Source organism: Accipiter gentilis, chromosome Z (assembly GCF_929443795.1).
Source record: "Accipiter gentilis chromosome Z, bAccGen1.1, whole genome shotgun sequence".
Lineage (NCBI taxonomy): Eukaryota > Metazoa > Chordata > Aves > Accipitriformes > Accipitridae > Astur > Astur gentilis.
In genome coordinates this window covers 61,648,933-61,665,646 of record NC_064919.1, presented here as the reverse complement: position 1 = coordinate 61,665,646, position 16,714 = coordinate 61,648,933, and the positions used below count along the sequence as shown (strand labels likewise).

General features: G+C 37.4%; 1 protein-coding gene across 6 annotated transcripts in view; it reads right to left on the bottom strand.

Annotated features, from left to right (window-relative positions):
• Positions 1–460: 460 nt before the first annotated feature.
• The window catches only part of IQGAP2 (IQ motif containing GTPase activating protein 2), a 131,370-nt gene continuing 115,116 nt past the window's right edge, over positions 461–16,714 (bottom strand). For all 6 annotated transcript variants that reach the window (XM_049794660.1, XM_049794664.1, XM_049794663.1 and 3 more), the window contains 10 exons: positions 14,958–15,190; positions 12,716–12,848; positions 10,389–10,491; positions 9,377–9,518; positions 5,843–5,930; positions 4,757–4,969; positions 3,242–3,402; positions 2,242–2,385; positions 1,188–1,296; positions 461–711 (listed from right to left, as the gene is read on the bottom strand). In XM_049794660.1, the coding sequence (XP_049650617.1) occupies positions 598–711; positions 1,188–1,296; positions 2,242–2,385; positions 3,242–3,402; positions 4,757–4,969; positions 5,843–5,930; positions 9,377–9,518; positions 10,389–10,491; positions 12,716–12,848; positions 14,958–15,190 (1,440 nt within the window). In that variant the 3' untranslated portion in view covers positions 461–597. The remainder of the gene's footprint in view (positions 712–1,187; positions 1,297–2,241; positions 2,386–3,241; positions 3,403–4,756; positions 4,970–5,842; positions 5,931–9,376; positions 9,519–10,388; positions 10,492–12,715; positions 12,849–14,957; positions 15,191–16,714) is intronic.

Genomic DNA, 16,714 nt, shown 5'->3' with positions numbered 1-16,714 from the left:
TAGGAATGAATCACAAAATATATTTTTGTACAGTAAAACGTTATTGTCACTTTATAATTACCTATAAAAATTTTTGAATTGCACAATAAGTTTGCTTTACAGTTGACAACTGCCAGAAAATAGGCTTAGTATGTAACTAAATATTTGCTCAAACTATCCCCTAGAAACACATTAGGATTCCTTTTGGTAAATACTTAAAAATCTAACAGGAACTATATTATTTATCTGAGGTCTTTTAAACATGTTTTAATACGAGAGGTTTATATATTCAACTAAATTCAGTTTCTGCCTACCTTAAAATCCATACAACCACAATAGCTGAGTGTCCTAAACAATATTTTGATTTGAAAGTACCAACACCAATGATATCTGGAACTCTTTTTAAATTAATCTATTTCCTATTTTTTTGCTTCATTATCAATGCTGAAAAGGCACTGCGTACATTCCTCTGAACATTTGGTGTTTTGTTTTGTTTTTTTTTTTTTTTTTTTCTTAAAGTTAAAAAGCATCCAACAACAAACATAAAACAAGCGTTTGAAAGCAAAAAAATACTGAATAGACTTCGCGCTGATGGATGCAGTCCATATCTGAAGACACTCATTTTCCATAAAACTTCTTATTCAACAAGAATATGAGCAAGTTCACATTCACTTTAGCTTTATCAAACATTTTCATTACAGCCACACCTTCATACTGCATCTGAAGCAAATCCTGTAATCAGAAATAAAATCATTACTCTGTGTTTGAACCCATACCTTACAGCAACAATATGGGGTCATTTTCATCATGTGATAACCATCTCAAACTCCAGGTCCTTCAATTTAAACAATTACAAGCAACTGTTGGATAGGTATAGAAAATATTACATGTCCTTTAGATCCCAAATTGTAGACTGTCAGTAACAGCAAACCAGAAGAAATACTGTTTTCCGTGTCTTTTAATTTTCTCTTGGTATTTGCTGCTTGCCATTGAACTAATGTGGCATTTGGTTTCATGCAGTTGGCCTAATATAAATGTTAACCCAACTTCCTGTGCCCCATCCTATGGAAGTTATATAGTTATTCCTCACATGATCTGCTGCTCTTTGCTGACTGAAAAGTTCATGAATATATAAAAAAGAAGTCTGAAATTGTATTTAGAGGAAATGCAACTGACTATACAGCAAAGTAACAAAATTCAAACTCTACCTGGAAATGGAGCTGCACTTTTTCCATCTCAACCCCCAAAAATTTTGCTTTGATTTCAAAGTCACCCACTTCTTCTCCAGGTGTGATATCAAACATCACATTCTTAAACCTCGAAACAAAAATAAGGGTAATTGATTATGTATACTGTGCAATTTTATACAGACCAGAAACAGTTTTGGGGAAAAAGCCTGCAGAACACAAAAGAACTTTGACCATAAGCAGTGTAAATATTGTCAAATGAACCACTCCATCCCTACTGCAGTGTCTTCTTGGAGACTTTCTGGTGTACATGTAGTATGAAATACAGAGCTGTCAACTCTTTTATATGAGGGGGGGTGGGGGTGGGGGTGGGGAAGGGGGTGTGGGAAGTTCAGGGAACAAAGATGACCACACACCCACAGCACAGGAACAGGGCAGCCAGATTTTCATTCTGCCACACCTGAGCATATTCTTGCAGTTGTGTACACTCTTCTCTGGTTTCAGTCTGCCTCATGTGGCTTCCTCTGCTTGATGAACCCACTTGGAAAAGGAATTGCAACCTGGAAAACTTTTCCATCCATCTTCTGCATGGAAAAGAGTGCAGAGGATGGAAGATTTTCACTGCAGTGGCCTCAAAATGGATAGATACAAACAGGATTTTAAACCACCACATCCATTCACCTTGCCATAGGGAGGAAGTGCAGAAAACCAGATGTTTACTCAGTTATATGAAAATGACTGGTCACTAAATGAGAAAAAAACAAAACCAAACCTGCTACAACTGCTTAATAAGTCAGTCATTAGCAGTGAGTGTGTTACTGGACTTGTACTGGTTCCATCTAAGCTAATGCCAAAATAGGCTTATTCAAACGTTTTCCCAAGGTAATCATATAGCAAGTTACAAGGGAAAAAATGAATTATGACAATTAGGCTTTATCATTCTTCTGAATGTAAAAGTCTAAGGTAATTTTAGGTGTGGCACAGGAAATTGTGAAGATTTCTTTTAACAAGAGCCATGCCCCCTTAAGAAGCTGTTGATAAGAAAATGCTCTCAATTGTTTTATACCACACTTACTGGTTGGTTTGAAGATCTTCAATTTCTAAGATGACACCTTTTTCATGCAGTCTTGCAGCTGTGTACTTTAATGAGACCTGCTTCAGTTTTTTGCTTCCCTTCACCTCTTCTTTTCCATCTAGTTTAATTGACCTCCGTGAATTTCTGGGCAGAGAACAAGAAAAATGGCTTTTGATTTATCTACCAGGTCTTTTATACTTAAACTATTCTTCTAGCCATATTTAGCTTTCCTTCACTCCTTGCCTTCTTGAACTCCTATTAATGAACAAAATTAACATTCAAAACGAATCTAAGAATTAGAGGGATTTTTAGCACACAGTGAATAGTCCAAACATTTTAGCAATGATTTTGAATCAATGTTTTTTAGCACCTGTTTAAACTTTATTGTGAAATGCAGCCCTGATCCAAGAGAGTCCACAATCATCACTTTAAAATAGCAATTTGTAATCATACAGTGACATAGGTATTAAATAAGATCGGCCATTAGAGTTCATTTTTGGATCAATGAAGTATGCACTGGGAAAGCTCCTGTTCATATCAGTAAAATGTTTTCACTTTGACACTTTAGTGGCATTGGCAGGGGAGCTTACTTTCAAGTGACTGCATCATAACTGAAAAGTACAATTTTTTAGGCATTTATTTTACCTTTTTCCATTCTAAAGGCAAAACGCAATCCTTTTAATGAAAGAAGAAAATCAATAATTATTTCCCAAAACTGCATGACTTCAAAGTATGCTAATGGATCTGCAAAGTAGCACCAGTTAACTACATTGAAAACATGTATACATCTGAGGCCTCTTTCTGTAAGGCAGCTTTAAATAAATGCAAGATTGCTTTCCAGGTTTTCACTCGGGTTACAGTGACAACCCCCATGGACTTTTTAACCTGTGGATTGTCAATCAAAACAATTGAAATCAAAACTTTCAACTACAGATTGACACCTGCTCTCCCTCCTGATAAAACACACTGAAATATTGAAAGACAAGAAGACTCAACTCACTTTCTTGTTAAGTTGTCTAAACAAGTTTTTATATAGGTGTTGTAATAATTAATTTGTTCTTCATAAAATGCTGTCTTGGAGTTAAGTGCATTCAAAGTCTGCTGGAGTTTCACCAATTCAGCTTTTCGATGATGTCTGTATCTTCTTTGATTCCGGATATCCTAAATAAATTTATTAATGTAATTTGTTTATTAATTTGATATTTTAAAAAGTCTCAGCTTATTACCATTCAAATCTGTAATTACACAACCTGACTTAATTACTGGGAGAAAGCACAAGCTGTCATGTTAGTTCTCACAAGCACGGTACCAATAGTGAGCACTAAAGTTTACATGACTGTACAAAAGACAACAATCACATTGCGAGTCATGTATACAAGTGGTGGTATCTTGAACTCTGTTATGGTCTCCAGGGCATGACAGACATAGAAGTCATAAGGAAGACGTTGTCTTTGTGCCATAAATGAAAGCTTTCTCACAGCTAGTTTCTTGAGAGAGGCCTAAGAAATGAGACCTTTGGCTTCTACCAGGTAAAACTAGCTACTGCCAAACTAAAGCTTGGGTTGAAGGTAATGGTTGAGTTGAAGCAGTCAAAAGTAAAATAAAAGCAACTTCCAGTCCTAAGGCTCATCCCAGTCTTCATATTGCCTTACTGGCTCAAAACAAAGCATGTGGGCTTATAGATAAGAAATAAAAAAGAATGGGACACTGAATACATATGTAGAATGGTTTTATCTCAAGCAGAAGCAGATGCAGACACCTGAACCGAGCAGGGCTTTAAAATAGCACTTCAAAGTAGGTGCAACAGGACATAATCGTATTAGAAACTTAGCTCACATAAGTAATTTACTCATTTACATAATAAAATATATTTGCAACTTCAAAAAATAATGTATCAATAATATGTAAATTGCTCGTGAGCTATGAGTAATTTACTCATGAGTAGTTAAAGATAATCCAATAGACTAAGATTCTTACAGCCAGTATAAGGTGTGGATTTGGAACAGGATTTGACAGTTTGTACACAACAAGCCCAGTGCTTTATCAACCCCAAGATGGGCACCGCATTGGCCCACTATTCTCCTTGTCTCCTGCCCAACCACTGCAGATTGGTGTTAATACAAATCAGAGAATGTTTTGGGTTTTTAAGTCTTTTTAAACCTTACCAAGGCTACATTAATTATTAATTGAAACACTGATGAGTAATTCTGATTCCTTTTAAGGTATAAAAAGCTGTATTGAAACACATTGTACTGGAGAAGGTAAGACAGCATCAGTATCAAATCTGGATAACAAAGTCTACTGTTGTATGTTATTCAGTTCAGGTAGTTATGAATAAGAGTACTGTCTTTCACTTATTTTGTCAGCAAACAAAGATGATTTGTTTCTTATGTGGATACTTCAGCAATTTAGTGTAGCCTTCTCTGGAAAATGTATATTGTAGATCTCTAGCTGGAATGGATTTAGGCTATATGCCTAAAACCCGTCAGCATACAGGGAAGCATGATGCACTTACCTTAGCAATCTCATTTATAATTTCTTGGTACTTAGTTGCTGAAGAGACTAGTCCTGCTTGTTCCAGAGTCCGGAGATTTCTCTGAATTTTCCTTTTCTTTTGTTCTATTGGGAGTTGCCCATCTTCAAAAATAGACTGAATGGGCTTCATTTTCTCTGGCGTTTTGGAATTTAAGATGGCACGTTTTTCTACAAGTTTCAAGTGCTCAGATTCCTGGGTAAAAAATAAAAATAAATAAAAAAAAATCCGGAACAGTTATTCTCCAGCTCATGATAACAGTTAAGTAATCAAGTACCTTGAATTCTCAAAAGAGATTATCAAGAATCAAGGTGCAGGCTTTATTTATATCCTCTTATAACAAGATCTGAAAGTGCTCCATTTATTATGCCTTTTGGCATACCTTAAGTAACTAATCACGACACTAGACATGTATTTCAATGAAACAAAACACGTCTAAAATCAGCCAGATGACACAATGACTTCACTTAGTTGTGGGAAGACTGTCCAGATCTCACAGGTGTCCCCTACATATGCACACACTGAGGTAAGATAAAATGTGCACGTTATTGAGATGTAGCTTTGTGTGTTAGCATCTACAGGGAAGCCTTCAGCTGGGAGCTCTTCCTACTCAACTCCCATAATAAGGATAGCAGTAGTTCCCCAGCCAGCTGTTTGCTTGTATTGCTTAAGGAAATAAACTGAGTGTCAGGGAACTTGAGTTAAGATACTGAAGTTCACAAGAAAAAAAAAAATCTAGCAGGATTCACATCAGGCTACTTGATTGTATTATAACATAGCAGAGAAAAGACCCTGTTTACAAAACATATAAAGAAAAAAAATACTCTAGTTGTGCTAATCAACAGCAAGACTTAATTCTTCTTTTCCTCTGAAGTGGCTCCCAATTAAGCAGTAAAAGAAAATTTGCAAGTCTCACACTTTGAAGGCTCTAGATCTGAATAGTCTAAAAGCAATTATTTCACTGTTATAAAGTGGTGGAGAAAGCTGCCAGAGATACGTTAAGGCCTTCAAATAGCTTTATATAAAATATGCACTTTCTTCCCTATTCATGCACAGTAGAGCACTTACCTGTTGCGCAGTGGCTGGTGTTTCCAATATTTCTAAGAGCGTATCCCCTGGCTGTGTTCGTATCATATCCACAATAAGTCTTTTGGTCCTTTTAAAAAGGATATATGGATATTACAAAACAGTTGTCATTGGATCACTTGTGCATTTCATTTCTTCAACAGTAAAACTAGCAAGCTCCCCCTTTATTACGGATACTTGGTAATGTTTATGTTTCCTAGCTTTTTATGTTAGGGGCTTCCATTAATAATGTTGAACATCTGGCTTCTACACAGGTCTGAATAGAGAAATACATGCGTACTATTCCCCCTTTTATTTTAGAAAACAGTTAACCAACTAGCATAGTAAAGCAGTTACTCTTAACATAATAAAAATCCAGGCAACAACTCATATGGATTTAGTTATGATCAGGACAAAACAGCAGATAGGAATGTAATCTTTGCAAAGCCTGAGCTATGCATCATTCCATTAAGGGTCACATTTACTGAATAAAGTGGAAATGTACCAAAAAATGCTGAACTTCTAAAGGAATTTTACATCCGACGCAGTGCATTTACACACGCCACTTAAGGGCAGATATTTCTCTAGCGGCAAAGGAAAAGGAGCATTTCCTTGCTAAAAAAGGGAAGCTGCTACACCCCGATATGTAAACCAGGGTTTTTTTTGGTAAGAGTTTATCTCATTCCTGCTACCTCTTCATCCACAATACTTCCAAGAACATCCTGTTACAGAATTCTTTTAATTTAGAGGACACTGTTACAGACGAAATATAGCTTATTATTCTTAAAAATTAACAGAAACTTGAAGATGCAACTTAAGTTTCCCAGGAAAATGTCTAAATATGGTCAAGGATTCTTTGACAAAACCACATGACATGGTTTAAAATGAGTTTACCTACGTAAAGTTGGGGGTTTGCTGGTGTTTTCAGGTCAGAAAGTTCTCAAAAATGCAATGAAATGGGACAAAAGATTTACCCATATACAGGCAAATATTACTGTGTATTTGGGTATGATCCAAGCATCCATAGAAGGGGCAGCAGGGTAGGAATGACTTGACAGCACAGGCAGAGCTGAAGCACTGCTCCTTCCGTGTTAGAAGGCAACCCGATAAATCACCTGTAAACTAGTTTGCTCATCTAAAGTTACTGTTAACCGCACTGAGCAGTTCTAGCACATTCAACAGCTCCTGAAGGACTGATGTTAAATGTATTTTTCCTTCACAAACCCTCTTGGAACCCTTTCCAGTTTGCCGGGAATAAAAAACAAAACCAAATCAGAAAGGTTTCTTAAAGTTGGTTCACTTGGGCTACATCAACACATTGCTGCCTTTCTCTGCCTGACACAACCTTTGCCAGTCTTCAGCGGTTGCCACCACGTCCTACATTAACATACATGGGGTGGGCATTATCGTTTTATGCACTGCCTTAGAAACAGGTGCTGATACAGCTGATAAGACGGGAGGTTTATTTCCACTTCCTCTCCCTTCAGCTTCCTCTCACCACGTACCAGACCTGCTCAGCTCTGTCTCAGAAACATCCCACTTAGGGCTGGATGCCTCCCCCTCCACCTGCCACTTGGCACTCAGCACCTCTGCCCTCAAACCACAGAGGTCTGGCACCTTACAGAGAGTCCTCTGGACAGGGGTACCAGCAAATCTTAGGGTTCTTCGCGGACACCTTAACAAAACCATTTAAAGAGCAACTATGTCAATATTTCTACAGAATAGGCCTGTATGTTACTTGCAGAGAAACAAGGAACATTCGGTGAATCAGCCGTGACTTGAATTTTAGCCAGGTGCCTAACATTTCGCAGTTGCAGTAAAAGACTTCTCTGCAGCTAAGGTAGGAGAGCTAAGCATCTGTATTTACACATCTTATATAAAAAGGAGTGGTATTTTAACTTCTGGTATTGCTGCAATTTAACACGTTGCTGATTATTCTTCTGTCAGATTATTTACTGAATTTCCTCAAAATATGAGAAATATTACTTGAAAGCACTTATGCGATAGAGAAGTTAAATTCTTTAATTCATTCTCATACTATTGTTTCAACGTATTTCCACACAGTGCGGAGGATTAAAGACACTTCTTTTGGCCTTGATTTTTCATATTTTTTTAGGGATTCCATTAAGGGGTAATATTTTACTCCTACACAGGAAAAAAAGGACAGGAAGCACTTTTTTTTTTTTTTTTTTTCAAAGGGACAGTGGCAGGCATATCCCTATTACAAAAGCAGCCTGGGAACAGCTCTAGAGCCTTGGTCTTGGGAATACCAAGTGACTAACACAGTTTTGATTTGACATTGTCATTGTAGTCCCTTTACTTTAGATCTCAAATTATATTTGATTATAAGTTAGAGAAAAACCTCAGTGTTTTCTTGTTTAAGATTCAGATCAAATATGCACAATTACAGTGGAAAAACTCCTCTTCCTTTTAGGATAAAGAGCAAGAATTTTCTTGCACTTAAAATATCTTTTTTTTTTTTTTTTTTTCCAGATTTTAAACAGGCAGTTATGGCTTTTCTAGAAATTGCACTGCTTACTACAGACATCATAGCTAAGAACTTTCTTCAGAAGTAAAACTTCACATATTACCTAATAAATTCAGTTTACTGATTTTTACTTGGAAAAAAAATACTAACAGATTAGAGTTGAATTACAGCCTGTATCTACACTCCTAGTGCTTGCAAAGGTGTAAAATCCTTATGCTGTATATACCTCTAAAGTGAACTTCTAATCTTCAAACTTGTGGGGTAAAAATAAGCATAATAATAGAGGACAGCAGCACCCCATGCTCACTTTTGTTCAGGAAAGGCCAGGATATTAAATAACCCAATCCTTATTCGGGACAGCTTGAAATAACTTCAAAAGAGGGGTGCCAATAATTTGATACTAAGTGCTTTCATAAAAATATTTTTGACTATAAAGTAGCCTATATCCCAGGGTACCCCAGTAGCTATTTCTTTAATTTGCTCACCAAATCAACACCATTTTCTTTTCCTAGATAAAAGCATGCACTATTCCCACTGAAGTGACAGTCCCATCCTGTTCAAATGGCTGATGGCAGTAAGTCAAGGAAGTGTTGTCCTTTGAGGGGGAGAAGAGGAGAGTGTGATACTGTCCATCCCTTAAAGGGCTAGACAGCTTTTCATCTCTGCTTTCCCAAGGATGTGGTGTTTTAAAGCAGAGTGCTTTTCCAACTTCATGGAAAAACACCTATCAGGTTAGATAATGATCCAGTCATGTTCCAAAACACAAGTGGCAGCATCTTTCTGTAAACTTTCTGGAAGAACTGACATTTTTTCTGACTTTTGCAAGAGTTTGAGTAGGACTGAACACAAATTGGCTTTTGAAAACTGAGTGCACTCCGCACCTCAAAAATGCACTTAGGCAGAGAAGCAGGGTGGAAGCAACTTTTTAAACAAACGAACAGACAAAAAAAAAAAAAACACACAGAAAACCCCAAACCAACCAAAAAAGCCCCAAACCAAAACAGAACCAAAAAGCATCACCATAATATAGGTTTTTGAGCAAAACTTACTTTATCATCAGGCTTTTGAGATCCTGATCTTCACCTTCTCGTAACTCATATTTGCTTGTTAGAGACAGTGAAATCTCTGTTTTTGCAAGTTGAGTCAATGTGCTTTCCCTGTTAGGGTCATTGGGATCAACAGCTCCTTCCCCTGTAAGGAAACATTTAATTCAGGTTTGCCAACTTTCCCATGATTCAATGCATGAAGTGAACAAGAACATGGATAAATCACTGTAAATCATCAGAAATATTAAGTTTATTAAATAGCTCACCCACTAAAAAGCAGCAGTCTTTTTTGGACTTTGAACAATCAAAACCATAAGCCAGCTATTTATAAGCCCAGTTAGAATATTTTGGAAATGCCACCAATTCTTTCTTTTCAAGATACTGATGTACAAGAGACTCACATGTCTTCTTCTCAAAGGAGAATACAAACAATTTAACATCCTTTGTGCTAAATACAGTGATGGTGAAAAACGAAAGAGTAGCAGCTGTGTTAACAGGCTGTTCACTTGGAAGCTGGTATTATCCATGATAGCCTCACTACTTTCAAAACAGTTCACGTCTTACTACAATTAAGACAAATTAACACATTTATTCCTTATAACTTTCTAATAAATTTGCATAATTTTAACACTTCATAATTGGATAATTGTCAAAATAAAAATGGCTGTTTTAAGAATTCTCCATGAACTTTTTGTAAGTTTCTAGCCAACACTAGCAAATCTTAAGATCAGGTTATTAAAAATCACTTGTTTTCTATCTGCAATTTGAGCACAATTGGATCATTCTGCTTGAAGCATTGTTTAGATTTTTAATCACAACACCGATCTTTAGAGTGAATACTGCAGTTAGAAGAAGGTTCAACTATAAGAAGCGATGTTACAAAAAGTGTTCAGAAAAGAATTCTATAGTAAATGAATAAGCTGTCACTATGAGAGACACGAGAGTATTTAAATCAACCCCCCATTTAATTCTGCCACTAGAGTGAAGTTAACCATAAAGACAAAGAACAGCATACCAAGGAAAGACTCGACATCAGGAACAGGTCCCAGCCCTTCCAGCAATTCATTCAGCAGGTCATTTGGCTCAGCAGCAATAGCATCCTGGTGTTCTAATAGTAGCTATAAACAAATTTAAGTGAGGTCATTGTCCAAAAAACCCCATTCCCAGTGTCTTTATACTTGTAAGTAAATCTGGAGACTAAATGCTGAAAAACACAGACCTAATGTGATCAGGACTATGGAGGACCCAAGGGGGTAAGCATGCTCAGTTCTGGACTATGAATTTAGAATGGGTCTTCCTCTAAGACAGGTTGCCATGCTCTTCTGGCAATCATCTCTGGAGTACTGAACATCACAGCTGAGCAGAAGTTTAATTATGACTAACAAACTATCACAGAATAAAGGGTGATAGTCCCAAGCAGAGCATTTCAGTTCTGGATGCTGAACTAAGCACACAAAGGAATGAATACAGTGTTGGTGGCCCATAGAAAGATACCTATTTTCTGTATATCCATTCCAGTAGCTTACAAATAGCGTCAGTGATACCTTTCAGAAATTACTCTATTTTATAAGTGAGGAACACACTATACAGCACCTGCTGCACAATTTCTAATAACTTAGAAGTTGCAGGAGATTAGAGAACATATCCACAATAACTCGCATTGCACCTGCGCACATTCTCAAGACTTTAAGCCACAAAAATACTGGTAAGCCAAGTTAATAAAGAGAATGAACAGGGCAGTAACATTTTCTTGAAAACAGGCTCTCACTACCCATGAGAAAAGCAATCTCATGCTAAGTTAGGTAAAGCTAGCAGCATTAGTGACTACTAGATTTAATAGTCCATTTCCCATAGAAACAAAATTCCTTACTTGGAGGACTGATGGAAAGACAGTGTCACCAATCTTCACTGAAATTTAGCTACAGCAAAGCATGCACAGTAGGCAAAAATTCCAAGATTCTAAGTATTTTAAACACTGCAAGTTATAGTCAGTCATATCTTACTGGTTACTAGAAACTACTGATGACTAAGAAGCCTGTGTCCAGAAAAGAAAGGCATTTCAGACATACATACAAGATAGAAGTGAGCATTATAAGCCCATAACCATTAACTTATTTAAAACAAGTTTCTCTCTTACATGCACCAGCTACCCCGCACTGTATGTAATGTTGACTATGATACTGTGAGAACTGCTGAGAAACACTACGTGTGCTGATTAAAACTCCACCATGTTTGATGCTATACAAGCACAGAATGAAAAAGACATTCACAGGACAAATTCTGTGGGACAAAGGCAAGAGATACATTGGGAAGTACCAAAAACCAAGGCTGATGAATGCAACAGACCCCTCATTCCAGCTACTTCAGACCTAATTGTTTTACTTCCTCCAGGCAGGCAAGTGTGCATAGTCATGTTATCAAAAAAGACCATCTCCTTGACCTCCTCTGTTTGGCAATTTACTGTCATTTAATTACTTCATATTTTGTAGAGTATTTTATCAGCTAATATAAAATTACATGGTAATAATTTGTCACATTAGGATCAAATAATGTATTAGACATGCAACAAAACCTCTAAAAGGAATATTTGACCAAGACCAGTGTTTAAATGTAACCACTGATCATAAACATGCAGGTGTAGGTCTATGCCTTAAAAAATTAAAAGCAAATATAGGCACAAAGACAATCCAGCAAATATGTTTTTAGCAGACTAAGCTTTATTCAAGTGAAAACTAATAGCCAACTTGCAATGTGGGGTACTGAGAGTTGGGTTTTCTACCTTTTCCATAGTGTATCTGACAATATTTGTGGGAGGTACTTTAAGGGCTTTTGGGGGGTCTGTTGGGGATTTTTTTGGCTTTTGCCAAGGGGAATGGGCATGGGCATGGGGCAGAGGCAGGGGACAGTTTGCAAGCCAGGAAACAGACAGTAATATTCCAGCATTAGGAGGACCACGTTGTAGACATTTAACATACACCCTAATGGGTCATACTACAGACTGCAGTTAATCTGTTCTTTACCCACGATAAAGAACTGGCAGGATGCTACAGCTTCAGTCCTTCTAAATAAGTAAAAACTGTCTCACTATATTAGAACAAAACTGTTCCTCCTTCCCATCAGAAAATGTTATATTCTGATTGTTATTCAAGGTGATGCTTTTACATGGAAGCAGTCTTCTAGGAAAAATGCAATCTAATACTCAATTGCAGACCATTTCAGAGATGAAAGAAATTATTTCAAAAGGAAGAATGAACATTAAGCCTTCCCCTGAGACAGTTTGTTGCAAGTATTTCATAATCTATACATTTTAGTCTGTTAGCTAGTGTATTTTCATTGACTTACTGAATGTGTATTGATAATTTCTTCAATTGAGATATATATGACAGGTTTGCTAAGAGTCACCATATCAGAGTATTCATCGATATTGAATTTCTCCTCTGGTTCAGGAACATCACATGCTGCTTGAAAAAAATTCCTAAGATAAAATAAAAAATACTTCAATTATTGTCCCCTGTAAACTCACTTTAGTTAGCCTCTATAAAAAATGTAGAATCAAGTCTTTGACATACGTAATATTTCCCTTATAATCTGCAATCTACACTTACTGTTTGAAGGAAGACATCAATACAAATGACAAAGTGTTCTATCTCTCCCAGACAGCTGGTGGAACATTGTTTTAAAGGTAATTTTTTCTCTCCTTATTCAACAAGAAGTGATAACTTGGTAAATTTTAAACACTTAGAGAAGTCTGTATTTAATGCTCTACACGTTATGAAAGGATTTCCACAAAAAGACTCTCTATGAAGTACGCTGAGAAGAAATTATTTGAAAGAGCTGCACAAAATTACCACTTGGCCTACAAGTGTTTAAAATGCTGTTACTTAGAAACTGAGCTGCTCAAAATGACAGAAAATATGGTATTTTTTCTAAACGCAAGAATCTTGAGAGGAAAAAATGGAATGTATGGTTGAAGCATTACTTCGACATGACTAGCATGTACATGGAGTGCTGAGACCTGCTTCCCAAGACGACAGTGGGTCTTCTCCAAGCTACTGACAGCTTCAGGGATGTGCACAGACAACCAAAAACCAGCAAGGTCCTCCTGTCAGAGGACCAGTTTGTTTTCCAAAGTAAGATGACCTGAACTGGAGCAGCTGGGAGAAACAGGGTTTTAGATGACACCTACAAGGATGCTGCAGGAGCTGTCCTGCCTTCACTATGCCAGCCCTGTGCTGTTGAGGAGGATACACATCTTGGGCTCAGAGGACCTTTAAAGTTGGTATTAGGGGGAAGAGGAAAAAAAAAAAAAAAAAAAGAAGGGTGGGATTCCTCAGTTTGGAGAGGAAAAGCTGAGGGACAAAATCAAGTTGTACAAGATCACAGCGGTGTTGCATGAGATGCACGCAGAATTCATTCGTCAAATCCCACAATAATGGGAATGCAATGAAACTAGCAGGAAAATATAATTTCAAATAAATGAAAGGAAGCACTGTTTTAACCAACAGGTAGCAAACTTCTGAATATTGCTACAGGAGGAGGTTGCGGAGGCAGATTATCTCAAAGGTTTAAGAAGGGTTTGGACAAATTACTGCACAAGTCCATGAAAGAAGGGTAAAAGATCTAGGCAGGGCTGGTAGCTTTTAACATAGTTAATATCACAGTTGGAGTTGCTGGGTGAGTACAAGGGGAACAGGCGGCTGGGAGCAGCCACCATTGACATCTGAGGAAGGTTTAGTTAAAGTACAGAGTGCAGTCACGCAGAGACTCAGTTTTGTATAAAGGTAGCTTAATTAGGAGAGGCATTCTGCCTTCTGTAGTGATCAAAGGGCCAGCTAGAATATGCTCTCTCTTTCATTAGCATTTGTTATTCTTGCTGTATCACTTTCTACCCTATTGTTTCTTCATGTTTATCCTTCAATAAACAGAATGACTAAGTTTAAGTACCTTTGTGCTCATAGCTGATCTCTCAAGGAAACCCATTATATGAACAGTGCATTTGCTTTCATGAAGGAGAGACACTGAAGATAGAAGTTCTGAAAGTGAGTTTGTCACAATACTCAACAACATTTCAAGCTAATAATAGCAGTCACCCCATAAGATGGGCAATAATCCCAAAGAACTTGTGTCCCAGAGTGTAGCAAAACATGCAATTTCCTGTGACTGTGCAAGATGAAAGAATAAAATCTGCATGGAGTCTCTCAGCAAAGATGAAAGAATAAAAACAAAACCTGAAACTTCTTCCTGACCATTAAGTTTTTTCATCAGACAGAACATTCAGCTGTCCTCCTGACCCAAAGAACAGATTATTTCTGCTGGGTAATGAGTCACCCCACACTGCTCTCACAATCTGTGTTTGCAGTACAGAAGTCTTACTGCAACCAAGTCAGCGGAGCTGATCAGTTCTCAATGCTTAAGCAAAAATACAACCTGTTAACTCCTGTTTCAACGTCCTCAGCAGTGAGAATTTCTCTATGGTGGATCATTTAACTCTGAGCAGAGAGTTCCTATAAACAAGGAGTCGACCTGCCTTACTCATCCTAGAAAGAGATTTTACAGTGTAGGTATTTGTGAAGGCTTTGCATACCTGAACTTCTGGTATGTCTGAGAGAGGTAAGTGTTCATAGATGATAGGTGTTCGCTCTCTCCTTCAAAGAGTTTGTTAGAAGCAGCGTGCTGAAGGACTTTTGCCACACAACCTAGGTTCCTCCTCTGGTCAGGGTGTATCTGGCCCCCGGCTGTCATATCAATTATATCAAAACCATCAGGAGCAACAATGGCAGGGTTCATGTAGCGATAGTACAGGAGGTTGCCGACAATCTAAAAGAAAAAATTAAGTGGTCTTCCATTTGCATACAATAATTACATTTTACAAAACATGATCAATCATTTCTACTTCTGAATTAGAGCATAGGAACTCGTGCTAGAAGCATCCTTAAGACATACGTGTTACCTATGTGCCTAACTGAAAGAGCCTGTGGTCTTCTGTAAGATATGCCTCTTACAACACCTCTGCGAACATCAGTTACGGACTTTTACAAACACATTTCAATTTGATGCTGGGTTTACGTCAGCTAATGCAAGGCATTGAGTTGAACACAAAGACAAATACAACTCTTCTTTCTTCTAGATTTTGCAAGGTTTAGGTCTAGAGGCTCATTGTCTGAAATGCTACACATATCTGCCAGCATTTAATGCATTCATTGACAAGGGACACATTGTTTCTCACGAGGACTGCACAGAGCCATAAAAGACTAGAGAAGAGATTTTCCAAACTGGAATTGCTATAATGATGTTACAGTAACTTGTATTTGAAGCCACCAACTTGCAGACAGTGGCTTCAAATCATTCCTGATCTCGGAAACAGGCAGGACTGTTCTTTCTGCAATTTGCCTCAGCTTATGTGTAGTCACCTGCGGAACTTCCAACTTACACATTTAAAAGCTTTCATTTGGGTGCCTTATGCTCCGTTTGCTACTCACTTTTTTTTCATAAATTGAGCAATGCCTTAAACTATATTGCTGGAGTGGTGGACAGAAGTACCCCACAAATACTGCTTGCAAGGATTTCCAGTGAGTTGATAAAACACACAAAAGCAGAATTAATTTTTCAGCTGAGGATTTTGAAGTTCTCTAGGCACCAGGAGATAGATTTTTATTTTTTTTTTTGAACACTGAACAGTATCATTTTGAAGACTAATAGGGAAGTCCTATTGAAATGAATACCTTGTAATTTTAGAACCATTTCATTAAACACTAATGAAAGCATCTTTATTGAAGTGCAAATAGTTCTAATTTGAGATAGTTGTCAGTCTCTCAGATGGCTTGAAGGCTCATAGAACAATTCTCCTAAGCCCTCTGAAGAGGCACCATGGCTGTGGTAGGTTAGCAGTGGCCAGTATGCCAGTATCATACTTGTGATCCCTCACACTTTACTTTTCAGTCTGAACAGATCTCATACCTACAACTTTTACAAGAAACTTAAATAACTAATGTAATGATTTACTTGCAGTTAATTTTTAGAGCCCTTCCTGATTGTATTTAAATTACAATACTAATGCAATTTTTGTAATATATTATTCTTTAATACATTAACAACTTCAGGTGGGGGAAAACAAAAAACCCAACCAACCACCACCACAAAAAAAAAAAAAAAAAAAAGAAAAAAAGAAAAAAAAGACCGGTGTTCTCCATGAAATTGTTGCTGGTGGTAAGGACCATAGTACAAAACCAAAACCCAAGATGACTCAGATAAACTCCAACCTTTTAAGAACAGTTACTGTCCAAAACAGGTTGAGCTTCCTCTTCCATAAGAATTGCTGAGCATCCAGATTAAGATAGCTAG